The sequence below is a fragment of the Leptonotus elevatus genome, chromosome 5, assembly GCF_054856555.1.
Source record: "Leptonotus elevatus isolate MCC_2025b chromosome 5, RoL_Lele_1.0, whole genome shotgun sequence".
NCBI classification, from domain to species: domain Eukaryota; kingdom Metazoa; phylum Chordata; class Actinopteri; order Syngnathiformes; family Syngnathidae; genus Leptonotus; species Leptonotus elevatus.
Window position 1 is genome coordinate 26,534,839 of NC_141243.1, and position 27,710 is coordinate 26,562,548.

The 27,710-nt window shown below is 37.5% G+C and overlaps 1 protein-coding gene across 2 annotated transcripts; it reads left to right on the top strand.

The window, feature by feature from the left end:
- Positions 1 to 8,957: 8,957 nt before the first annotated feature.
- On the top strand, positions 8,958 to 26,676 carry dpp7 (dipeptidyl-peptidase 7). Of its 2 annotated transcripts, none has more exons than XM_086075520.1 (13): positions 8,958 to 9,154; positions 13,338 to 13,461; positions 13,546 to 13,685; positions 15,660 to 15,823; positions 17,038 to 17,173; positions 20,114 to 20,195; positions 20,315 to 20,481; positions 20,901 to 20,961; positions 21,807 to 21,925; positions 24,170 to 24,326; positions 25,590 to 25,654; positions 25,741 to 25,811; positions 25,894 to 26,668. In XM_086075520.1, exons 1-13 carry the CDS (start codon positions 8,963 to 8,965, stop codon positions 26,003 to 26,005), a joined length of 1,590 nt encoding a protein of 529 aa, XP_085931646.1. In that variant the 5' UTR covers positions 8,958 to 8,962; the 3' UTR covers positions 26,006 to 26,668. The 2 variants fall into 2 exon arrangements, with proteins under 2 accessions (XP_085931646.1, XP_085931645.1); XM_086075519.1 differs by lacking the exon at positions 8,958 to 9,154 and adding an exon at positions 11,625 to 12,267 and having other exon boundaries at positions 25,894 to 26,676.
- The last annotated feature ends 1,034 nt before the right edge of the window (positions 26,677 to 27,710 follow it).

Here is a 27,710-nt window from a genome sequence, read left to right on the forward strand (position 1 = left end):
TCAATGGTTTGAATTTTAAACTGTTCAGCTCATTGAAATGTTACTTAAAATCAAATGTGTGTGCGTGAATGTGCATGTTTCTTAAAGGGGCAGTAGCATACTGTTGATTTTGGTTAACTTCCACATTTCTTGACCGATTTCAATGGTTTAAATTTTAAACTGTTCAGCTCATTGAAATGTTGGTTAAAATCAAATGTGTGTGCGTGAATGTGCATATTTCTTAAAGGGACAGTAAGATACTTTATTTGATCTTGATTATGGTTAACTTGCACATTTCTTGAGCGATTTCAACGGTTGAAATTTTAAACTGTTCAGCTCATTGAAAAGAGTTGCAAGAGTTAGCAGGCCCATTCAAAATTTCCGCGGGAATTTTTCTAGTTATGGGCCTGCTAAGCGGAGCAAGCAGCAGCGAAGCTGCTGCTTGCGGAGCAAGCAGGCACATATTACTATCCTAGAAAAAGGGTTTATTTTTTTTCTTATTTTTTAATCTTCCGCGTTTTTTTCTGCTAAAATGCGGCCCGTACCGTAGATCGCACCGGGACAAATGAGGTATCAAACGATGCGGCTCGATCTGACTCGGTGCGCTATTATTTTTATAAGAATTCCCAGTTACCATGGCGACGCTATTCCCAAAAAACTCCCAAATAAAAGTCCCATAGGAATGAATGGGAAAAGGAAAGACAAAATCACACATCAAGCACCTTTTTCAAAGAGACGCTGCGCGTGCATACGTTAACCGATTGATATGAATTTTAGCTCATTTTGTTGGAATTTTTCCCATCTTTAGCTCAGTGTCAAAAAAAATATTAAGGAATGAAAGCTCTTCCCCCTGTGCGGGTTCAAAGACAGTGAGTGTAATCGCCACTCTGATATGCAATTAAGGCTTCAGTGACGGGAACCAAAAAATCTATTTCCAAAAGTTTCACTTCAACTCGTCACCATGGCCACAATCTTTGCTCACTAGACATCAAATTCGCACATTTTGTAGCCACAAGCCTCTGCTTTCTGAAGAACTAAGTTTTATTTGGCTACGGTGTCATTTAGTACCTTTATTTTCACTTTAAGCGAGGAGAAGTCGGACTTTGACGCCTATCTCCTCCATGTTAATTTCGCCGTTTTTTCCCTCTTCATTTTCGATCAATCATAAGTTTTCAACCTGCTCTCATTTGGTCATTTTTCATCCGATTAAAAAACTGAGAACATGCTCGCGTTCCCCAAACCCTTGCCGTTCTAACGAGCCATTTCTGGAATCTGCATCTTCAACCGTTAAGTCGCGAGAGGCTTTTGTTTGAGGTGAGCGTAATCCTATACAAATCAATGGAGTGTTGGTGCGTGACGTCTCCTCACAACTTAAAATCAAATGTGTGTGCGTGAATGTGCATGTTTTGTAAAGGGGCAGTGAGATACTGTTAATTATGGTAGATTCCACATTTCTTGACCGATTTCAATGGTTTGAATTTTAAACTGTTCAGCTCATTGAAATGTTACTTAAAATCAAATGTGTGTGCGTGAATGTGCATGTTTCTTAAAGGGGCAGTAAGATACTTTATTTGATCTTGATTATGGTTAACTTGCACATTTCTTGAGCGATTTCAACGGTTTAAATTTTAAACTGTTCAGCTCATTGAAATGTTAGTTAAAATCTAATGTGTGTGCGTGAATGTGCATATTTCTTAAAGGGACAGTAAGATACTTTATTTGATCTTGATTATGGTTAACTTTTACATTTCTTGAGCGATTTCAATGGTTGAAATTTTAAACTGTTCAGCTCATTGAAATGTTAGTTAAAATCAAATGTATGTGCGTGAATGTGCATGTTTCTTAAAGGGCCAGTAATACTTTTAGTTGATTATAACTTCCACATTTCTTGAGCGATTTCAATGGTTGAAAGTTTAAACTGTTCAGCTCATTGAAAAGAGTTAGCAGGCCCATTCAAAATTTCCGCGGGAATTTTTCTAGTTTTTATATTATCTTCCAGCGACTTTTCCGCAAAAATAGGGCCCGAACCGTAGATCGCACCGGGACAAAAGAGGTATCAAACGATGCGGCTCGATCTGACTCGCTGCGCTATTATTTTTATAAGAATTCCCAGTTACCATGGCGACGCTATTCCCAAAAAACTCCCAAATAAAGTCCCATAGGAATGAATGGGAATCCGAAAGAGATCAACTCCAATCAAGCACCTTTTTCAAAGACACGCTGCGCGCGCATACGTTGACCGACCGATATGAATTTTAGCTCATTTTGTTGGAATTTTTGTCATCTTTAGCTCAGTGTCAAAAAAAAAATTAAGGAATGAAAGCTCTCTCCCCTGTGCGGGTTCAAAGACAGTGAGCAAAGGGGAAAAGTCGCCTATTTAGAGTGTGACTAATTAAGGCTTCAGTGACGGGAACCAAAAAATCTATTTCCAAAAGTTTCACTTCAACTCGTCACCATGGCCACAATCTTTGCTCACTAGACATCAAATTCGCACATTTTGTAGCCACAAGCCTCTGCTTTCTGAAAAACTAAGTTTTATTTGGCTAAGGTGTCATTTAGTACCTTTATTTTCACTTTAAGCGAGGAGAAGTCGGACTTTGGCGCCTATCTCCTCCATGTAAATTTCGCCGTTTTTTCCCTCTTCATTTTCGATCAATCATAAGTTTTCAACCTGCTCTCATTTGGTCATTTTTCATCCGATTAAAAAACTGAGAACATGCTCGCGTTCCCCAAACCCTTGCCGTTCTAACGAGCCATTTCTGGAATCTGCATCTTCAACCGTTAAGTCGCGAGAGGCTTTTGTTTGAGGTGAGCGTAATCCTATACAAATCAATGGAGTGTTGGTGCGTGACGTCTCCTCACAACTTAAAATCAAATGTGTGTGCGTGAATGTGCATGTTTTGTAAAGGGGCAGTGAGATACTGTTAATTATGGTAGATTCCACATTTCTTGACCGATTTCAATGGTTTGAATTTTAAACTGTTCAGCTCATTGAAATGTTACTTAAAATCAAATGTGTGTGCGTGAATGTGCATGTTTCTTAAAGGGGCAGTAACATAGTGTTGATTATGGTTAACTTCCACATTTCTTGAGCGATTTCAATGGTTTAAATTTTAAACTGTTCAGCTCATTGAAATGTTGGTTAAAATAAAATGTGTGTGCGTGAATGTGCATGTTTCTTAAAGGGGCAGTAATACTTTTAGTTGATTATAACTTCCACATTTCTTGAGCGATTTCAACGGTTGAAATTTTAAACTGTTCAGCTCATTGAAAAGAGTTAGCAGGCCCATTCAAAATTTCCGCGGGAATTTTTCTAGTTATGGGCCTGCTAAGCGGAGCAAGCAGCAGCGAAGCTGCTGCTTGCGGAGCAAGCAGGCACATATTACTATCCTAGAAAAAGGGTTTATTTTTTTTCTTATTTTTTAATCTTCCGCGTTTTTTTCTGCTAAAATGCGGCCCGTACCGTAGATCGCACCGGGACAAATGAGGTATCAAACGATGCGGCTCGATCTGACTCGGTGCGCTATTATTTTTATAAGAATTCCCAGTTACCATGGCGACGCTATTCCCAAAAAACTCCCAAATAAAAGTCCCATAGGAATGAATGGGAAAAGGAAAGACAAAATCACACATCAAGCACCTTTTTCAAAGAGACGCTGCGCGTGCATACGTTAACCGATTGATATGAATTTTAGCTCATTTTGTTGGAATTTTTCCCATCTTTAGCTCAGTGTCAAAAAAAATATTAAGGAATGAAAGCTCTTCCCCCTGTGCGGGTTCAAAGACAGTGAGTGTAATCGCCACTCTGATATGCAATTAAGGCTTCAGTGACGGGAACCAAAAAATCTTATTTCCAAAAGTTTCACTTCAACTCGTCACCATGGCCACAATCTTTGCTCACTAGACCTCAAATTCGCACATTTTGTAGCCACAAGCCTCTGCTTTCTGAAAAACTAAGTTTTATTTGGCTAAGGTGTCATTTAGTACCTTTATTTTCACTTTAAGCGAGGAGAAGTCGGACTTTGGCGCCTATCTCCTCCATGTTAATTTCGCCGTTTTTTCCCTCTTCATTTTCGATCAATCATAAGTTTTCAACCTGCTCTCATTTGGTCATTTTTCATCCGATTAAAAAACTGAGAACATGCTCGCGTTCCCCAAACCCTTGCCGTTCTAACGAGCCATTTCTGGAATCTGCATCTTCAACCGTTAAGTCGCGAGAGGCTTTTGTTTGAGGTGAGCGTAATCCTATACAAATCAATGGAGTGTTGGTGCGTGACGTCTCCTCACAACTTAAAATCAAATGTGTGTGCGTGAATGTGCATGTTTTGTAAAGGGGCAGTGAGATACTGTTGATTTTGGTTAACTTGCACATTTCTTGACCGATTTCAATGGTTTGAATTTTAAACTGTTCAGCTCATTGAAATGTTACTTAAAATCAAATGTGTGTGCGTGAATGTGCATGTTTCTTAAAGGGGCAGTAACATACTGTTGATTTTGGTTAACTTGCACATTTCTTGAGCGATTTCAATGGTTTAAATTTTAAACTGTTCAGCTCATTGAAATGTTGGTTAAAATCAAATGTGTGTGCGTGAATGTGCATATTTCTTAAAGGGACAGTAAGATACTTTATTTGATCTTGATTATGGTTAACTTTTACATTTCTTGAGCGATTTCAATGGTTTAAATTTTAAACTTTTCAGCTCATTGAAATGTTGGTTAAAATCAAATGTGTCTGCGTGAATGTGCATGTTTCTTAAAGGGGCAGTAACATACTGTTGATTATGGTTAACTTTTACATTTCTTGAGCGATTTCAATGGTTGAAATTTTAAACTGCTCATTGAAAAGAGTTGCAAGAGTTAGCAGGCCCATTCAAAATTTCCGCGGGAATTTTTCTAGTTATGGGCCTGCTAAGCGGAGCAAGCAGCAGCGAAGCTGCTGCTTGCGGAGCAAGCAGGCACATATTACTATCCTAGAAAAAGGGTTTATTTTTTTTCTTATTTTTTAATCTTCCGCGTTTTTTTCTGCTAAAATGCGGCCCGTACCGTAGATCGCACCGGGACAAATGAGGTATCAAACGATGCGGCTCGATCTGACTCGGTGCGCTATTATTTTTATAAGAATTCCCAGTTACCATGGCGACGCTATTCCCAAAAAACTCCCAAATAAAAGTCCCATAGGAATGAATGGGAAAAGGAAAGACAAAATCACACATCAAGCACCTTTTTCAAAGAGACGCTGCGCGTGCATACGTTAACCGATTGATATGAATTTTAGCTCATTTTGTTGGAATTTTTCCCATCTTTAGCTCAGTGTCAAAAAAAATATTAAGGAATGAAAGCTCTTCCCCCTGTGCGGGTTCAAAGACAGTGAGTGTAATCGCCACTCTGATATGCAATTAAGGCTTCAGTGACGGGAACCAAAAAATCTATTTCCAAAAGTTTCACTTCAACTCGTCACCATGGCCACAATCTTTGCTCACTAGACATCAAATTCGCACATTTTGTAGCCACAAGCCTCTGCTTTCTGAAGAACTAAGTTTTATTTGGCTACGGTGTCATTTAGTACCTTTATTTTCACTTTAAGCGAGGAGAAGTCGGACTTTGACGCCTATCTCCTCCATGTTAATTTCGCCGTTTTTTCCCTCTTCATTTTCGATCAATCATAAGTTTTCAACCTGCTCTCATTTGGTCATTTTTCATCCGATTAAAAAACTGAGAACATGCTCGCGTTCCCCAAACCCTTGCCGTTCTAACGAGCCATTTCTGGAATCTGCATCTTCAACCGTTAAGTCGCGAGAGGCTTTTGTTTGAGGTGAGCGTAATCCTATACAAATCAATGGAGTGTTGGTGCGTGACGTCTCCTCACAACTTAAAATCAAATGTGTGTGCGTGAATGTGCATGTTTTGTAAAGGGGCAGTGAGATACTGTTAATTATGGTAGATTCCACATTTCTTGACCGATTTCAATGGTTTGAATTTTAAACTGTTCAGCTCATTGAAATGTTACTTAAAATCAAATGTGTGTGCGTGAATGTGCATGTTTCTTAAAGGGGCAGTAACATACTGTTGATTTTGGTTAACTTCCACATTTCTTGACCGATTTCAATGGTTTAAATTTTAAACTGTTCAGCTCATTGAAATGTTGGTTAAAATCAAATGTGTGTGCGTGAATGTGCATATTTCTTAAAGGGACAGTAAGATACTTTATTTGATCTTGATTATGGTTAACTTGCACATTTCTTGAGCGATTTCAACGGTTGAAATTTTAAACTGTTCAGCTCATTGAAAAGAGTTGCAAGAGTTAGCAGGCCCATTCAAAATTTCCGCGGGAATTTTTCTAGTTTTTATATTATCTTCCAGCGACTTTTCCGCAAAAATAGGGCCCGAACCGTAGATCGCACCGGGACAAAAGAGGTATCAAACGATGCGGCTCGATCTGACTCGCTGCGCTATTATTTTTATAAGAATTCCCAGTTACCATGGCGACGCTATTCCCAAAAAACTCCCAAATAAAGTCCCATAGGAATGAATGGGAATCCGAAAGAGATCAACTCCAATCAAGCACCTTTTTCAAAGACACGCTGCGCGCGCATACATTAACCGACCGATATGAAAATTAGCTCATTTTGTTGGAATTTTTGTCATCTTTAGCTCAGTGTCAAAAAAAAAATTAAGGAATGAAAGCTCTCCCCCCTGTGCGGGTTCAAAGACAGTGAGCAAAGGGTGAAAGTCGCCTATTTAGAGTGTGACTAATTAAGGTCTGAGTGACGGGAACCAAAAAATATATTTCCAAAAGTTTCACTTCAACTCGTCACCATGGCCACAATCTTTGCTCACTAGACATCAAATTCGCACATTTTGTAGCCACAAGCCTCTGCTTTCTGAAGAACTAAGTTTTATTTGGCTAAGGTGTCATTTAGTACCTTTATTTTCACTTTAAGCGAGGAGAAGTCGCACATTTTTGATCTCTTTTCAATGTAATTTTCGCCCTTTTTGCCTCTTCATTTTCGATCAATCATAAGTTTTCAACCTGCTCTCATTTGGTCATTTTTCATCCGATTAAAAAACTGAGAACATGCTCGCGTTCCCCAAACCCTTGCCGTTCTAACGAGCCATTTCTGGAATCTGCATCTTCAACCGTTAAGTCGCGAGAGGCTTTTGTTTGAGGTGAGCGTAATCCTATACAAATCAATGGAGTGTTGGTGCGTGACGTCTCCTCACAACTTAAAATCAAATGTGTGTGCGTGAATGTGCATGTTTTGTAAAGGGGCAGTGAGATACTTTATTTGATCTTGATTATGGTTAACTTCCACATTTCTTGACCGATTTCAATGGTTTGAATTTTAAACTGTTCAGCTCATTGAAATGTTACTTAAAATCAAATGTGTGTGCGTGAATGTGCATGTTTTGTAAAGGGGCAGTGAGATACTGTTAATTATGGTAGATTCCACATTTCTTGACCGATTTCAATGGTTTGAATTTTAAACTGTTCAGCTCATTGAAATGTTAGTTAAAATCAAATGTGTGTGCGTGAATGTGCATGTTTCTTAAAGGGGCAGTAACATACTGTTGATTTTGGTTAACTTCCACATTTCTTGACCGATTTCAATGGTTGAAAGTTTAAACTGTTCAGCTCATTGAAATGTTACTTAAAATCAAATGCGTGTGCGTGAATGTGCATGTTTCTTAAAGGGGCAGTAACATACTGTTGATTATGGTTAACTTTTACATTTCTTGAGCGATTTCAATGGTTTAAATTTTAAACTGTTCAGCTCATTGAAATGTTGGTTAAAATCAAATGTGTGTGCGTGAATGTGCATATTTCTTAAAGGGACAGTAAGATACTTTATTTGATCTTGATTATGGTTAACTTCCACATTTCTTGAGCGATTTCAATGGTTGAAAGTTTAAACTGTTCAGCTCATTGAAAAGAGTTAGCAGGCCCATTCAAAATTTCCGCGGGAATTTTTCTAGTTTGTACTTGTAGAGCGCCTGATTTGTACTTGTAAAGAAGGGGGCGGGCTCTGGTGCAATGAAGGGTTGTTTTGACCAATCAAGTGAGAAGGATTTGAGCGGATTGGAGCGCAACCTCATTGGTTTAGCGAACGACGGTGGCGGGACTCGCGGAAGGATACAAGCAGGACACATCGTCGCCAACCAACATACATATTAAGAATACTTCAGTCGACTGAAGTATTCTTCCTCAACATACATATTAAGAATACTGAAGTATTCTTCCTCAACATACATATTAAGAAGTATTCTTAATATGTATGTTGGTTGGCGACGATGTGTCCTGCTTGTATCCTTCCGCGAGTCCCGCCACCGTCGTTCGCTAAACCAATGAGGTTGCGCTCCAATCCGCTCAAATCCTTCTCACTTGATTGGTCAAAACAACCCTTCATTGCACCAGAGCCCGCCCCCTTCTTTACAAGTACAAATCAGGCGCTCTACAAGTACAAATTAGTTTTGCTACATTTGTAGCGCAACAATTGGGGCAAAACTCACGTCACAGTACAGCAGCAGAAAACCCACTTGTGACTCCTAGTGGCGACTTCTTTGACTACAAGTTGTCATTTCTACAGGTACAAATCACAACTTTTACAGATACAAATTTATAGTTTTTGTACAGGTACAATTTTTTTTTTGTACAGATACAAATCATGACTTTTACAGGTACAAATTTGTTTTTACAGATACAAATTTGTTTTACACATACACATTTTTTTTTTTACAGGTACAAATTTATTTTACAGACACAAATTTTTTTTTTACAGGTACAAATTTATTTTACAGACACAAATTTTTTTTTTACAGGTACACATTTCTTTTACAGACACAAATTTTTTTTTTACAGGCACACATTTTTTTTACAGATACAAATCACGACTTTTACAGATACAAATTTAGACTTTTTTCTACAGGTACACATTTTTTGCACAAGTTAGTTTTGCACCAAATTTACCTCCATACATCTCCCCCTATGTCAAGACACGCCCAGAACACAAGTGGGGTTCATAACGCGTGGGGGCACCGGGGAGAAACCAAAAGAAAAACAAATGCTACTGACCGAAGGGCGTCTCTTGACATCATGAAGTCCTCTTTCGGTGCGCTGACGTTGACAACTTTGTTAACTGCGGAGCTTCTTCAAGCGCTGTCACACTGCCATGTCAAGGTAATATGCGTTTAACATTCGTTTTTATTTCATTTTTCGCACAGGCGTAACGACTTACATGATCGTACGTCTCTGCTTACAAAATTTGATACTGGCAAAACGAAGGTTTGTGAAGTTGCTTCCTTCGTTTGCTGCCTGGAAGTATTGCAACAGTTTAAGTCAGATCCCTGATTCAGCGAGTCGAGTTCGTGCTCGAACAACAAATACCATTGGCCTTTACAACCATAGATATATAAAGACTAAATGTCTCGTTCCCGCTGCTGGCCAATGGAATCGAACGTCCGTCCGCACTGGCGGCCATCTTGCCACAGTCAACTCGCTCCGCCTCACTCATTCATTATGCGTTTTTAATCATACATATTCTTTTAAATGACTCAAAATAGTGGTTTGCCAAATATCAAATGATTATCGAGCAGTATAGTTTATAAGCGTACTTATTATACTACACACTTGTTAATAATAAATCATCCCTTTTTAAAGCAAGTTCCCGCTTCCTTCTCCTATCTGCGGTTTCGGGTCAATTTAAAATGCATTTTTAATCCATATTTCCTTTTATAACAAGGACACACCTAAAATAAAAGACTAGAATAAATTAGACTGGACTAGACAAGATTAGAAGAGAATACAATAGAAAATAGGCAACTTTATTCATGCCCAGGAAAAACTTTAAAATAATAATCATAAAAATAATAAAATATCATCAACAACAATAATAATCCTTACTAATAAAAACATATTGCTAAATCCACTAAATAAACAACATTAAACAAACATTTCCAACAATATCTTATTGATGAAATGTCACCCTACGAGCTCGTTTGTAAAAAATGACAATTGCTGCATGCAGCACAAAAGTCTTGCATTTTAACAGCAATCTCCTGTAGAAATCATAAGGCAAGATGTAACAAATTGTTAATGATTTGCAATTTAAGTAAAGTTATTTTTGAATCAGCAAGGAATTCTTCCTCTCAGTATGTAAAATTGCTGGTTAGCTTAATATTGTGTCTGATTCATCATGTTGTTTTGTTTTCTTACATTTAACAATCCCATTCCCTTTTATCAAATCGATGAATAAGACGGACTGCGGTCTCAGGTGGTCACAGTTAGACTCTAAACCAAAGAGGTGGGTGGTGCAATGGACGAAACAGCAGCACTCGATCTCTGATCACAGTGCCTCTGCTGCATAAAGTGGACTCAGTCTGTGTTACTGTAGCGGCAATAAATATAGCCTAGATTGCATTAGTTTCATTTACAATGTTTTAGAATACGCACTTTAGCGAGGAACTACACCCAACACCACAACGATTGTAATGTAAAACAAAAAACCTGGTCTATCCTGGAATCGCTGTTTGCTTAACTTAATTGAAAATCCTAGTGCTTTACTTTAGCATATAAGCGGCACTTTCAACATGTCCAACCATCCTGAATTATTACTACTTTATTAATGCCTCCTTCAAGTAACACACCTGAATCAAATGATCAGCTCATCAGCAAGCTCTGCAGAAGCCTGCTAACAGTCCTGATTATTTGATTCAGGTGTGTTGGAGGAGGGAGACATATTGGATCGGGGCTTTAGAGGACTGGATTAGGAGACCCCTTTCCTAGACACTGAAGATTTTTTTTCTGCAGACAAGAGTGTATTCAAGACACCGCCATTTTAGGTTGTTGACAAATTTGGTTATGTCAAAATTTTGAAAAATACGACTGCAGCGCCATATTTCAAAACTAACATCACTGTATGACATTGGCGGCACTCGTCAAAAGATGACTAAAAACTTCATGTATTTTAGTGGCACGTTACTGTCATTTGAAGCTGGAAATAAATTAATTGAAACTTTTTTATTATTCGCCTATGCTGTACAGCTACAGTGGCATATTATATGGCTGTTATTTATATTCATTTTACTTTATTGTACGATTTTTTTTCACTCGCAGCCATTTTCACTGAAGCAACCCCCTTCACTCCCGGCTGTTTTACTGGATTTTGACAGATTTTGCAAGGCCCACAGAATATTGTGTTCTATTGCTATAACAACATGGAACCTACCAAAAGAAAGATTAGTCTCTTCTTTCACCAGGAAAAAAAGTATATTTCTATCTGTTTCTGTTTTGCAGCAATTAGCATTAGAATATAGCTAAGTTTCATCATTATTCACAAATCTATTTAGAAATTTGAGTAAAAGAGCTTTTTTCAACATTGCCCTGGTTGAGCTTGTGCTCTGCTGCCACCTGCTGGTCGTTTGTGTAATAACTACCATTTCTTCAACCGTTCTTTGCAGTTGAGATTTATAAGTTTTGGGGAGCAAATGAGTTAAGGAATTGTCTATTAAATGAATTTTATTAGTATAGTATATGTACTGTATTGTCCATCTAATGTGTATGTATACAGTATATGTATATACTTGAGAAATATACATATAATCAGGCATGTGATTTTTCCGCTAATTCGCGGAATTCCGCTTTTTTTTTATCTCCCCCCCAAAAAAAAAATCCGATTTCGTCTCTCTACAGCATTCCGTTTTAGTGTTTCCGCAACTGAAATGAAACCGATCTTGCGATTGGCGGAAGTCTCCGTGTTGACCAATAAGAGCGCTTGTTATAAAGGCATAGGCGTATGCCATTGTTTGTTGACCAATAAACGCGCTTGTTATAAAGGCACAGGAGTATGCCATTGTTCATTTCTCAGACGTTTTTGCCGGGTGTTTAAAGAAATGTCCGTGATCGAACGCAAAGATGCTCCGCGAGTTAAGGAAATTGACAAGATCGTAAAAAACAAGTTTCGATGGGACTGGTTAGAGAAGGATATATCTACAAATGTTGGAAAGAAGACTGTGACGAATTTGTTCAGTGACTTTATTCGGAAGATCGATCGTGACTATGGTGGGAGAGGTTTCAAAGCTCTTGAAAGTCACGCAAAGAGCAAAAAACACGTGAAAGAACTCCAGTCAAGAACAACAAATTATTCCATCGCTGGAAGTTTCGGTGCCCGAACGAAAACTCCAAAACTTTACGGCCTCCATCCCTTATTGACATCACAATCGGAAGCGGTAATAGAGAGACGTGATCCACCCCAACAACCTGTACCAGTTGCTGACAGAGTCGTGAATTTTGAGGTCGGTGGTAAACGTTTCAAATTAATCGAAATCAAATTTTCGAAAATATTATAACGTAATAAAAATGGTCATAAATATTTAACATGGTTAATCATTGACACAAACTCAAATGAATGCTGCATGTTTGCACTTTTCAGGTTTCAATATGTTGACTATCTTGATGTATGCAGTTACAGAGATGATCTTAGTCAATCCGAATGCATGATTGTGTTTTTACCAGAGCTTGCTGCATGAGGTATTTTATGTTTTTGTTATGCATTATGTATTAAATTAAGAATGATTGATTAAATGATTTATTGCATGGTAAATATATATGATGATATTCTCAGTGATAGTTTTTAAAAGCAAAGGCAGTCCAATGTTTTTGAATGTGACTGATTTTGAGTTGACTAAAACTGCAATTTTATATGGGATAGTTCAATATACATTGAAAATTTATGCTGTTGTTTTGTCTATTTATTTGTCATCTGAGTGCATTGAAAGTACTCAAAAACACGGAAAACCCATGAGCTCTGGACCTAGCTGAGTGCCCGCGGCCCCCAGACCCCCGGCTAAATTTTCAGATAATTTCACTTTGGTCAAATCACATGCCTGATATAAACAAGCATACACATATCATTTGCAGTCATAGACCCAGATTTGAGGGAGCCAAATAAAGGGACTGATTAATTGACTGAAAGGAAAGTCAGGGGTTTCTCACAGAGCTGTTCTGATGTACAGCAACAGTACTGTAATCTTTTACAGGGATTGGCCTACACCGGGGCTAGAGGCGGGGCTACAGCCCTGTCAGAAATCTGTGCTGCCCCAGTTAAGCCCCTCCAGCGTTTTATTTGATATTCTAAAATATATTTATACATTATTTACTCAGACCCCCTATGTATATAGTAGTCAAGATCTCCTTTAGCCTTGGGAAAGAAAAATCCTTAAGTCGTCTCTGCTCATTTATGTTGAGGACTGTGACTAATATTCCAAAATGCAACGCCAGTGAAAAACAACAGCAGCAACAAAATGTTATACTCAGTTTTTGAAATTGGTGCATTAGAGTGAAGAAATGTACTGTATTTTATTAGACAGGAATATATGGATCCCAGACACAACCCTTCTTCAAGGAAAAGTATTTCACCCAGAGCCTCGACCACTTCAACTTTAATTCCATGGGGAATGGGACATTCCTTCAGCGATACCTGATCACTGGTGAATTTTGACCCATGACATTTTTTACATTTCAAACAACCAAGAACAATGTGATCTTGATTTCTGCCTTGCTTTCCTTTGTAGATAAATACTGGAAGATTGGATATGGTCCAATTTTCTTCTACACCGGCAATGAGGGGGACATCTGGGAATTTGCCCGTAACTCCGGATTTATTGCCGAATTGGCTGCTCAGCAGGAAGCCTTGATCATATTTGCTGAACATGTAAGAAATTGTTAAATACTTGTCTTTGTGTGGTGAAAGCTAAAAATAGCCAGACAGCTTTATATACTTACCTTCCATATGTGACAACAGCATATCGCTGGTGTCGGACCAAAAACTCATGAGCCACAATTTGGCAAATCTCATATTTTTTTTGTTAAAAATGTAGTATACTTTACCACTCATGTGGGTGTTATTTTTATGAATTATTGACCAATCTAAAGTGTTTTAAATAGCTTGCTCTCTTTGTTGATCCAATGTTGGGGTGTCCAATGTTTTGGCCCAGTGGCAGCGATATGGTAGATTTGACTACATTCATGGGCAAAATCTTATCTGTTACATACTGTGCTGTATATCCTAAAAGCACTGAATAATTTATAATAAATCACTTATTTACAGCGCTCTTAAAAAGTCAAGAGGAATCAATACTATGTAGTCATTTTGTTCACCTCTGCTAGGTTTTGATTGAGAGCAAAGTTATCTGATTTATTTTTTAACTCATGCTAGTAGGTCAGTACTGCATTTTAGCCAACCAAACCAGACTATGTAGCGAGAGCAGAAACATGAACACCATTGTCATGGTTAGGCTATTATTAACTTTTTTCAATAATATCGTGGCTTCCTAGACTGAAAAAAAAGAGTAATATTTACCTGAAAAACCTAGTGATTTTTTACTCAGAAATTCTAAGTACATTTTACAAGGAGAGTTTTGAGGACATCTTATCAGTTTATATATGTAAAATAAATTAAAAAAGCTACTCAAAACTTGAGGTACGAACCCACAACCTTCAACCACTCTACCACCTGAGCCATGCCATTCCTGCTGTGTGTTAGTATATTGATGGTGTCAGGCAGAATCCTTGTACCCCCAAGAGTCCCGTTTTTGGTCTCATTTTGGACACACCAGTAATGTAGTAGAGTGGCGAACAGCAAAAGTGGCATGACTCAAGTGGTAGAGTGGCTGTCTCCCAAGCTAAAGGTCATGAGTTCGTTCCTCAACGCTTGAGTAACTTTTAAAAAACTATATATAAACTGGTAAAATGTACTCAAAACTCTCCTTGTAAAATGTAGTTAGAATTTCTGAAAAAAAAAAAACGTTTTAGTAAATATTACTCATTTTATTTTTATTTTTATTTTTTTTATTAATTTTTTTACAGTGTCGTAGCAATCACTTTCTCCGGGTACTCCGGTTCCCTCCCACATTCCAAAGACATGCATGTCAGGTTAATTGAATACTTCAAAATGTCCTTAGGTGTTATTGTGAGTGTGGATGGTTGTTTGTCTCTGTGTGCCCTGCGATTGCCTGGCAACCAGTTCAGGGTGTACCCCACCTACTGCCCGAAGCCAGCTGAGATAAGCTCCAGCACCCCCCGCGACCCTTGTGAGGACAAGCGGTTAAGAAAATGGATGGATGGAATAGCAATCACTTGCAATTTTCAGTATCTTTAGAGCTATACTGAGGGCTAATTTACAGACAATAATAAAAGTTACCTGGAATAATGGAGAAAATTATGTTCATGCTGTTTAAGAATTGAAGCATAGTGGACAAACCTAATCCTTTGTGAGTAGGGGTGTTCGTGAACGGATTTCCACTGTATAAGTTTTGCGATTGTGGACTAGCGTTTACAATCGTCTGCCCTATGCTTACTTTGATCAGAAGAGATGAAAAAATGCTCACATTAGGCATGATTATCGGCATGTGTGCGTGCACCCTACTTCAACTTCACACAGTCAAACAGAATTATTGGGATATGTAGTAAACAAATATGCAATCATTTCTCTATAAAATAATGTTTGACCTGTATTATCAGCACCTGTACACAATGATTAATTCACAGATAGGCTACTGCTTCTCCCTCTGCTCGTGCACAACTTTTTAAGGCCGACCTCTACAGTGGCAAATAATTCTACTGTGCAGCATTATTACGTGTAATTTCATCTAACTTGAATGTTTTAAGATTGTTCTCCTTTTCACAGAGGTACTATGGCAAGTCTCTCCCTTTTGGCAATGACTCCTTCAACATCCCTCAGATTGGTCTGTTGACAGTGGAACAAGCAATTGCAGATTATGCTGTCATGATCAGTGTGTTGAAATGTCAGCTGTCAGCCACAGATTGCCCTGTCATTGTTTTTGGTGGAAGGTAAGATTAGCCTGAAATCTCCATAGATCTTATGGAATGTGTAACACCTTGTAATGTAATCATTTCCTGAAAATATGATAATGCCTGAAAATGTAATACAATTTGCACTTAACTCTATCAAAAATGTAGTAAGACCCAACAATGTCATAATTTCCCCAATAATGCAATAAAAACAATTCTGATGGATATTCTAATAACATCTTTATCGGTAATGTAATACCTTAGGATCCCCTAAACCTAACATAATGCTTGCATTGAACTCCATGCCCTAGGCCAGTGTTTCCCAACCTTTATTGAGCCAAAGCACATATTTTACATTCGAAAAAAATCTCACGGCACACCACTTGGCATAACGATTCACAAAAGGGCATATACAGGCTAATTATGTACCTTCAGTCATCGAGTGATTGTTCTGCCAACATACGCAGTTGACATAGATTAATTAACAAAAACACTTTAAAGGTGCATTGTGCCGTTTAAAAAGGTCAAGTTAAATGTTGTTTTCGACATATGCATGCTCCACCAATGCCCAGATGAGTACGAAGAGCCCTGACTGTTTTACTCTGACTGCACCTATTTGCTTTTATCTTCCCTTTATAGTAGAGTGTGCGGACCCTGCACACTCCACAGTTTCTTTGGGGAAGGGAGGGCCGGAGTTTTTCTTACCTCATTTGAAGTCATGTCTTCGTTTGTCAACTGTGGCTGTTGCTTTAAGATCGTACGCGCACTATGAACAAGCCTGACACAGATGCTGCAGTTACGCTTTGGGCCAGAGGTGACAGTCGCGAGTAAAAGTGTGTAAAAGTGAGTGACAATCTGCATAAAGATCCTTTAATAGAACATTAAAAATGTCTATCAAAATAATTGACAGTGGATAAGTACACCTGATATCTTTTTTGGCCCACTAATGTGCCCCACACACTAGTCACTGCCCTAAACATGACAGACAACTAGGGGAGAAACAACACACAGTATTAATTTACAGTGCACAGATGATCTGTCTTTATGAAAAAATAATGTTTGTGTTGATTAAGACTGTGTGTGTGAGGTATTAATTTAAGTTTGTTATAGAAAATAAGTCAACTGAATCGGATATCTGTGTTAAAAAAAATAAAATAAATCCCCAACATAAAGTTTGCACAAACTGCTTATCCATATCCGACCATAGCCTCACAGTGTAACCTAACATGAATCTGTCTCATCATTCTCTCCAGTTATGGTGGAATGCTGTCTATCTATATGAGAATAAAGTATCCAAATCTTGTGGCTGGAGCTCTTGCTGCTAGTGCGCCGATTTTGTCAACTGCTGGGCTGGGGGACCCCAGGCAGTTTTTTCGAGATGTCACTGCTGTAAGTTTGCTGTTTTATGATGGTGATGATGGTGATGACTAAAATAATGGGTCTAGTTTTAACTTCTTTTTATTCACCTTTATGGATGGGGAAACACTGCTCACCTAAATAATCTTTTACAACACATAAGGTGGGTAAAAAAAAGGAAGATTTTTCAATTATATGAGGGGACCACAATGCTCACATTGGCGATGGTGTAGACAGACCTGGAGTGTATGCGATATTTGGATTGAGAAGATCAAATCAACAAGGGATAGACCTTTTAGAGTGATGCCAAGAAAACAATTTATCATACTTTAACAGCTATTCCAATCATAAGATGCGGGGGAGTTGGTTCAACAGATTATTTGGGCGATGGTATGAACTTGATGGATTCATAATAATATAGAGACAAAAATGTATACTGTAGGGTAAGTTATTTTATCTGACCACAAGCCAAAGAAAATGACCTGGGAAACAATACATTTACAGAAGAATAAGAAAAAGCATTACAAAAACAAAAGTCAGACAATCAAATGGGAAAAACTAAGAAATGCTGAAATTGCCAATAAATAGTTACAGAAACAAGGTACGTACCGGTAAATTTAATTTTAAATAAAAGGAATAACAATGATGAATCTACCTGACAAAGGCATGACCAAAATTTTTGAACAAACTGGTTTCAGTTATTCAGTTCATGTTTGAAAACGGGTCAGAAGCTTTGAAAACTTGTTTAGTGATACCTCGATATAAGAAAGCTGACAGGAACAACATTATAGGCCTGGGAGTTGTTTGCTGGCAATGGGATCAAGGGTCCTGGCCAGGCTATTTGCAACTAGACTTTGCGTCTGGGCGGAGGAATTAGATCTCTATAGATGATGACCAGTCAGGGTTTAGAAAGAACAGATCTACTGCTGACATCACACAAATTATGATCAGGATACAAGAGGACAGCAAGGACTTTTACATAAGAGCTGAAGCTCATGGCACAACAGTACTGGAGGACAGCACACCAGCTGGCAGATTATTTGAAACATGGAGGAGAGAGACATTAAGGGGAGGAGCCTGGTACACCGTCCAACACTGGGGTGGAGCAGTCTATAGGTAACAGGGCACGTCATGAAAACAATTTCTGGGACACCTAAGAATTCCCTGACGGGGGAAGAAACGTCACGTGATGACCTTAATGGTGATTATTATTATTATTATTATTATTATTATTTAGATGGATGAATTCAGAATGACCTAACATGTTTTCCACATTATTTTAAATTCATGACATCATTGTATCGCTCTGGTGGGCAGGTGATCAACAACCAATGGTTTCAGAATAATATTGTTTTTACTGAGTAAAGTTCAAAATCATTTTATTTCTATGTGCACATGAAATTGTGGGCACTGCACATAACATACTATTCCAATGTGTTATTCCTTTACAGGTTTCCTTGTCTAAATGTTTCTTTACAAAGTCAACATTTGCTGTATAGATAGAAAATATTTCTTATGACTCACTTAACTAATGATCTATATTTTGTTCATCCTGGGCTGGAATACCAGTTCACAGTGCAACACAGATGTGAAGCTGTTCTCAGAAATGGCAGTTATCTAAGTGAATAGTAATTCAGTGATTTAAAACAAAAAAATACATTTCCCCCCCACTTTAACTCATTCAAACCCCAAAACTTATAAATACACTTTTTTAATGCTTTGTCCTTCACTCCCAAAAACATATTTATGTTTTTGTTTTTTGTTTTTTATGCTAGAGCATACAAAAGGCTTTGCTGCAGCCCTTGAACTGCAGAGACAATTCCTTAACTAATTTGCTCCCCAAAACGTATAAATCTCAACTGCAAAGAACGGTTGAAGCAATGGTAGTAATTACAAAAACGACCAGCAGGTGGCAGCAGATCACAAGATCAACCAAGGCCATGTTGAAAAAAAGCTATTTTACTCAAATTTCTAAATAGATTTGTGAATAATGATGAAACTTAGCTATATTCTAATGTGAATTGCTGCAAAACGGACACAGATAGAAATATACTTTTTTTTCCTGGTGAAAGAAAAGACTAATCTTTCTTTTGGTAGTTTCCATGTTTTTATAGCAATAGAACACAATATTCTGTGGGCCTTGCTAAATCAGTCAAAATCCAGTAAAACAGTTGGGAGCGACGGGAGTTGCTTCAGTGAAAATGGCTGAGTGAATGATTACGTTTGTAAAGAAAAAGGCACTACTATTTTCTAAGAGCCCAACAATTCAATTATATATTTTTTTCCACTGTTTTACATGAACAACAATTTTGATAGTTTTGTCCAGCTTTTCTGACTTGGAATGGGTGAGAGGGGCAACGCAGTGCTGGCATCCAATCAGAGAAGGAATTACGCGATTTTGAAAATTAAGCAGCGACAAATAAATTTTTAGAGGCTCACTGCATGAAAGAGGCAGTTGGTAATGTTGAAAAGCATATACTGTACCACTGAGGTACAAGTCAGTTGCACAAACGTATTGGTGGGAATAAGCGTGAAATAATTTGGTGATCCGAAGGAACAAAACAAATGAAATTCATTCTTTATGTGAGAATTTTTGTGTCTGGCATTTCAAAAATGTTTGCAGGAGTTCATTTTGCCTGCGCCTCCTCGTCATGGTCACGCACAGTGTGCCGGTTTGCACCTGTCTTTCATACACTGTGTTTAAAGATGCAAAGTTAGCCATTGCAATTTTGTCTTAGGTTTGTTCAGCTTCATCATCTGTTGGCATCAACAATCAACAAAGCGCTTGTTTTTGCACACACAAACTTTCAGTAAATTAAGCCACATTTTTAGATGTCATATTTTGAAAACTGTTCTAAAACTTAAGTTTTTTTGCAGACATAAGTCTTTTTACCGACTATTTATATTGAAAGCAACGTTTTTAAAATTGCTTTTGTTTAAAAAAAATAAAAAAATCTTCCTTTTTTTTTACAGGATTTTGAGAAAATTTCTCCACAATGCAGACATGCTGTAAAAGATGCTTTTCATCAGTTGAAAGAATTAGGTGAACTGCAAGGTAAATTATGTGATTTGTTACATGGCTTACTCAGATACTGTAATTTTGTAGTATTTTTAGACTTCAAATGCAAAAAATTCATATTTCATATGTCATATTTCTCTTGTTAACTTTTTTAGATTACAGTGCAATTCAGTCCACATTTGCTCTGTGTAAGCGTCCATCATCTCCTCAGGACATCTACCAGCTAAATGGCTTGCTGAGGAATGCATTCACACTGATGGCCATGTTAGATTATCCTTACAGCACCCATTTCATGGGCAACATGCCCGCCTATCCTGTCAAGGTGCGGGTTTGACATTGTTTTATATGGTATTAGGGTTGTGATGCAGTATAATTATTTACGAGAACAGATTAACTTTATTTGGGGTTAATCAGAAAAATGGTGCTAGGTGTGTGCTGGCTTCCATTTAATGGAAGTTTGAATGTGATCGGTTAATTCTGAACACAACATCAACTGCAACCTCATTATAATAGTTATTTTTGTTTTAGAAACAAACAATATTATTTTTCAATTGACTTGTACAGGTTATAGGTCACAACGCAACATTTTGGAGAGAGAAAATGGCCTCATTATTATTGTACAATATTGTACAATATAAATCACATCTCATTTATATACCCAGTGTATCTGCACTGGTGTGCATGTTTTACCCGAGGTACCTCAAGAAAATAGATGTACCGGTATTTTCTTATTTTTGTCAGGTTGGTTGTGAAATCATGCTCCGTGGATCTGATCTGCTTACTAACCTGAGGGAGACTGCAGGTACGTTGATGACTGATTAATATTATAAAGGGGAACCTCGATTTAACGGACTCATAATCTACGGACTCCGGCTTTAGCTGACAGAAAAAGTGTCCAATGCCCTTTTTACACTAGTTATCCAAGTCTATTCGTTCCAAAGCTGGCTGCAATTTGCTCTAGTGACAGTAAATGGGGAATTTTTTTTTTAGGCCACAACAAAGTATTTCAATATAATCTGCTGTAACAGATGACCCAATCCCCCAATTAGTCCATTAAATCCATGTTTCACTGTATACATCTCACCAGGAATACAGATGTGCTCAGGAAACAGATTTGCATCTATTAACAACTATTTGTATTCTTCGCATTAGTTTCCTTGGAAGAATTTGAACTGTTAACCCTGTTGAATGTGAAGTCCTTGATGGCCTAAAATAGGAGACATAATTTTTATATTGGCAATAGCGGTTACGCTGTTAGGACTAACATATTACAAAGTAACAAAATTACAGTAATGATCACTTTTTGCTGTCTTGCGAAAAGTCGACCATTCCAAACTGAGGCTGGTCATGTACAGTTGTACAGTACAGATGCAGTAAACCGTGTAGTAAAAAAGGGGCTGTTATATGCAAAAAGTCACTGCAATAATTTGTTGAAGCAAAACAGAAACCAATGTAGCACTGCGTCTGAGAAGGTCAATCAAACTGTAAACATGATTTACCACAGTAAAAAAGAAAAGTAATTTAATCCTTAGTCAAAAAATAGAGCTTGGAGATAGTAAAGTGTATTGTTGTGGTGGTACAGCAATGTAACTCATATATACTGCTTAAACTGTTTTTATTGAGATCTCTGTATGTTTTACTTTACAGCGATCGTGTACAATTCAACTGGCTTGCTGACCTGTTTCGATGTGTACAGTTTGTATGTAAAGTGTGCTGATCCCACTGGCTGTGGACTCGGCTTTGACAGCATGGCCTGGGACTATCAGGTAATACCATCATTTTATACACTATTTTGATATGGATTGCAGATTTTCCATCCATCCATTTTCTGCAGCAGTGGTTCTAAAAAAATACTAACAATATAATACAGTAATGCAGTAGGCTTAACTGTTCAGCAAAAACAAGGCACTTTTATTCCAAAAGTATATATAATATTGCAGGCCATATATTGTGGACAATTTGAACCTTAACATAAATAACATGAATTTGGGAAAATTAGAAATAACTGCATTGAGATAACACTGGCCAACACTTTTTTCCCCAAAGATATCTTAATATTTTCTGGGTAACTTTGGGCTGCTGAGTCCAAAAATGACATCCAATTCTTTGATTTGGCTTTAGTATTTTTATGACAATTAACTGATTGATGATTAATTGCTTTGACAGTTTTGCTTTAGTATTTTTATGACAATTATCTGATTGATGATTAATTGCTTTGACAGTTTATGAAATGTACTTTGATCGTTATTAAAAGTAGTGTTTGTGCTTTGATGTCAACTGTCTTTGCATTTGTTTACTGCTAATATTGCCCAATTTTCAGAATTTTGCTTTATTTTCACATGAATAATGATTTGCATATATTGAACAGTTGTGCTCAGAAGTTATGAGCCAAATTATGATGAATGGGGATACATACAGTTTACATATCTCTATATAAACGTATGCGCAGTGGCGGGCATTTTACATATTTCTGCTGGTCTGTCATTCGTCAGCGTCCGTCATCGTCAGTCCACCATTTTTTTCAAGCCGTACCAACCTGTAATCGTTCCACTGTTTTATTTTTTCCATGCTTTCGGCATCACTTTGTCACTACTATTTTAGGACCAAGCGAAAAAGTTGGGCATTCCGTCAGTTTTGACACTTGAAAGACTGTCCGTCACTGGTGTCCTTTAAGCCGAAAAAAATACCAGGCCAAGTAAATTCACAATATAAACAATTCACATTCACATGAAACACATCATTAAACTAGACAATGTTCAACGTCTGGAGAAATTGCGTGTTAATGCTGAAAGCTGAATGCTAATATTTGAATGCACGTGGAATGCTTTATTTCAATAATAATGTGAAATGACATTGAATGTAATGGATGTTAAATAATTGATATGATGGAGTTTTCTTGTACAATGCTCGTTTCCACATCGGCAAATGTGATTTGAAATGCTTGGGATAGTGTACAGTACAATATACTCTGTGATCCATCTGGCTTCTAGTGCTAAATATAAAGAGTGGAAGCTGGTGATGACATATTTTCCATTTTTGTGTGAAAAAGCCCCATTGTGTACTAGTAATGGGATCTGTTCTAAAAATAGCTCACCACTGATGGAAAACTGACTTGCTAAGAAGAAGTAAAATAAGTAAAAGTCAACTTAAAAAAAAAAAAACTTGTCATGATACACGTTTAATTACTAAATATTTGATATTTTGATTAAAAGCAGAGGTGGCAAACCTAGGTTCAGAAAGTAAAAACCCTGACATAGTTAGGCTTTAACCCCAAGTGCTAGCTGGCTAGCTCCCTAGCTAGCTCCCATGGTGCTCAATGCTTATTTACTTGCTAGGGAGCTAGTTAGCTAGCATCAATGGCTAAAGCCAAACTGTGGCAGGGTTTTTACTTTCTGGACCAGGATTTGTCACCTCTGATTAAAAGCGTAATCGATTGTGTTGAATGAAAGAAAGAGCTGTTTATATTTACTCAAATATTCCAAACAAATAACAAAAATATCAGCATAAATAAAGAATTTTATCTTTATTTTTAAACACCCTTACGTGACTCTCCTCTTATTTCAGACCGTGATAACAGTTTGTCCGATGTTTCTAGCCTTGCTGCGCACACAAAACCCTTGTACCCTTCTTCTCTGCGTTACGTCAGCTGGCTCTCTACCTTTGCCTGTCATTGTGCTCTGATTTACATTTCCAACTCTCAGTCCAATACTCCTAACCATCTGCTTTTTCTCTGTCTTCCAACCAATTTACCTCCTCTTCTGCCGTTGGTGGTCACGGTTAACACATGCCCTGCTTGGATCTATCTGATATGAAAGTCAAGTTTGTTTTATGCCTGATGCTTCCTGAAATAACCTTCAACATGACTTGGGACCAGCACTCGAAAACACACTGACTTGTGTCTCCTAATGACTGGTTTACATATCATTTTTAATATTGCTTTGGGGAAAAAATTATAGATTTTTTTTAAAGTGAAATCTTAAATGACAGTTTTCTACATGTCTGTGTTGCAGGCATGCACGGAAATAAATCTATGCTATGAGAGCAACAACGTCACAGACATGTTTCCAGCAATGACCTTCACAGAAGAAGAACGGCTGCAGTACTGCTCCAAACGCTGGGGTGTGGTCCCGCGACCAGACTGGCTCAAAATCCACTTTTGGGGTGATGGTGAGTGCTGAAAAAATATACAATGTTGTTAATCAGTAAGGATGGGCGAGTACCAATACCAGGTGTCGGTGCCGATACCAGCCTTATTTTAAGGTATCGGTACTTGCGACGTTGGCCAATACCACTGTCAGCCACCCTCTTGTTGCCATTTTACGATCAGGAACTAGAAATGAAAAATTATAAGAATAGAAAATTGTCATTAATTTAATGCAATAATAATAATATAATAATTATTATTAAGGAAAGCATTATATTGGGATATATAGATGTGAGCGTTATTTTTGCCGTGAATGTCTCTGATTTACCGTGAATGCTTGTAGACATTTACAAGCGGTTATGAATAACACAAATGTGCACATTTAGGCCACTGTGCGGTCACAATGTCTCATCGGTGACTTATTAAAATAGGAAGTCAGTTTTAAACACAAAATGAAAAACATGATGAACAGCGAAAATTTAAATATTTTTTACTCAACATTACGACAAATGGAAAACAATATAAAATAACATAGTGAACTACAAAAAAATTGACCCCTCAGAAACAATAAATATGCCTTACCTTGTATATATATAGATTTTGATATTATTGCTACTTGCTTTGGTCCGTTAGCTAACCATTATGTGGGCTAGCTGTGCAAACTGCCTGTTTTTTCATGATTTCCACATCATCACTTGGATGGTAGCTGTTCAAGCTGCAAAAATGAATCAATAATATGGATTTTAAAAATTTATATTTAAAAGTGTTTCATTATCGATTCATTGTGTGCGATTATTTAATCATTCACTCGCAGTCATTTCCACAGAAGCACTCCCCTTCACTCTATTTTACTGGATTTCGCAAGGCCCACAGAATATTGTGTTCTATTGGTATAAAAACAGGGAACCTATCAAAAGAAAGATTAAAGTCTCTTCTTTCATCCAAAAAATTGTCAATTATATTATATATTATTAACTAATAATAACTACCATTGCTTTAAGCGACCTCTTCATGTCAGAAGCTGCATCAAAGCCTTCTGTATGCTCTAGCAAAAAAAAACATATAAATACGTTTTTGAGACCATGGCAATATTTAAAATAGAACATTTTTGTCTGTGTTTGGGAGCAAATGAGTTAAATGCAGAAAAAGTGAAGTGAATACTTTCCAGATGCGCTATATACACACACACACTATAGTGCCGAGCGTTTATCTATATAGACAACATATGATTAAAGTTGCACTCACGACATGAATGTATTTGTGATCAGGAGTCTGCTTTTGTTCAGTCCTTTCCACAGCGAGCAACATAATTTTCTCCAATGGTGATCTGGACCCATGGGCAAATGGAGGGGTAAGTGATTACAAATATGAGAGACTTAAGTGGATTGTTGAAAAAAAAAACAAAAAAAAGCTTCAGGTCTGTATGTTTTCTTTAAGGTGCGGAAGTCTTTGAGTTCATCATTGATGGCTATCAACATTCCTGGGGGTGCCCATCATCTAGATTTAAGGTATCTGCCGTCTCAATTTATAAATCATACCCCCCCCCCCCCAAAAAAAAACCCATCACAATATATTTCAATAATCATACAGAGGATCCAATGTTGCTGATCCAGCATCGGTAATTAAAGCCAGGAAGACAGAGGCAGACCTCATTACACAGTGGGTGAAGTTGGACAGGATCAGAATGCGACAGTTGCTTTGATAGTGTGACATTTTTTACCTCCACGGATATGCTCTGAAAAGGTTCCGCTAAAAGGGTTTGTTAGAATTCTGGACATAAGCTAAAATTTTGGGGGAGTGTTTATGGAGCTGCTGTCACTGATCCAAATGATTATGTGCAGCAGAGTTTCAATATATTTTATAGATTGTAAAGAACTGAAAATAATAATTGATTGAATTAGCACCATTATGAGGTTGTGTTTTCAGAAATGTGACGCTATTTTTAACAGACCAATTAAATTTCAACATATGACCACTTTTTGAAAGCAGCTTTGCAAGTCTTACATCCATTAATTCATTCACACCCAGTCATTTTCACTGAAGCAACCCCATTCACTCACGGATGTTTTACTGGATTTTGACTGATTTTGCAAGGCCCACCATATATTGTGTTCTATTGCAATTAAAAACATGGAACCTCCAAAAAGAAAAATTTGAGTCTCTTCTTTCATAAGGAATTTATTTTTTATTTTTTTGCAGCAGCAATTAGTATTAGAATATAGAATATAGTTAGAATATAAAGTTAAGAGTTATAAAGAATATATATAAAGTTTCACCATTATTCACAAATCTGTTTAAAATAGTGGGGCTTTTTGCAATATGGCCCTGGTCGATCTCTTTTGCTCTGCTGCCACCTGCTGGCCGTTTTTTGTAATAACTACCATTGCTTCAACCGTTTTGTGCAGTTGGGAGGCTGCATCAAAGCCTTCTGTATGCTCTAGCATAAAAAAACCCCATAAAGAACGCATTTATACGTTTTTGGGAGCAAATTATTTAAATTTGTGAGTTTTTGCAGATTCTCTATTTGAATTTTGCTGCTGTTTGGATTTGGCCAGTGGGTTGACTTTAAAAACATATGCAAGTAATAAAGATGATAATAATGCATTCAATGAATTGATTTCTTCAGTTATTCTGAGGATTTGTTGCACGCGATTGTCATATTTACGATTGAAGTATGATGACATCCACCACACATGTCCTCAGATCTCACAATCTGTCCGCCTGCACTGTGATCAAATTCACCAAAATCTAATTACACTACCTGCATCAATACTTATATGTGGTTCCAGCATATGTAAAGTTTAGTCTCCTTTCAGTCACCAAATTGTCAGATGTGCCAGGCGCATATCACATGAAACATCTTCTGTACGCTGGAATGCCCAGCATAGCACAAAGAAAATAACCAAATTCCCATACACGTGCATTTGAAGCTTGTGTCAGCATGAAAATCAGGATATGGCAGTTTTTATGCTATAATACATTGTCCACAAATATAGAGTCCAAGATGTTGAAGGCGCAAAGCAAATTTAATTATTTTTTTAGATTAGCTATAACTGAATGCCTTAACTCCAGTTTATTCTTCCAATGTCAATCTGACCTACAGATTGGAAGAAAAAAAAAACATTAAATCCTTGACCATCACTCAAAATGAAAAGCAATCCTGAAAAATCATGTTTTAAAGACATTGTAGACAACATCCAAGAGCTGAAGGCTTTGATGGTGGGAGAAGATGATGGTCCGACCTGGCAAACTCAAACCTGTGTTGCGTGGCTCTGCTGGGAATGTCTTGCACAGACCCTGTTAGAAGGACTTTCAACTCCAACCTCAGGAAGAACTATGCATACATCCAAGGAGCCTCAATTATTGAGGCGGCCAACCGGACCTGTAGTTGTACTCAAAATATGAGA

Coding starts and splice junctions, on each gene's coding strand:
- dpp7 (XM_086075519.1), top strand. CDS start 11,695: ATGAAACCGATCTTGCGATTGGCGGAAGTCTCCGTGTTGACCAATAAG. Junction 12,268..13,337: donor ACAGAGTCGTGAATTTTGAG/GTCGGTGGTAAA, acceptor GTATTTTATTAG/ACAGGAATATATGGATCCCA. Junction 21,926..24,169: donor GCATGGCCTGGGACTATCAG/GTAATACCATCA, acceptor TCTGTGTTGCAG/GCATGCACGGAAATAAATCT.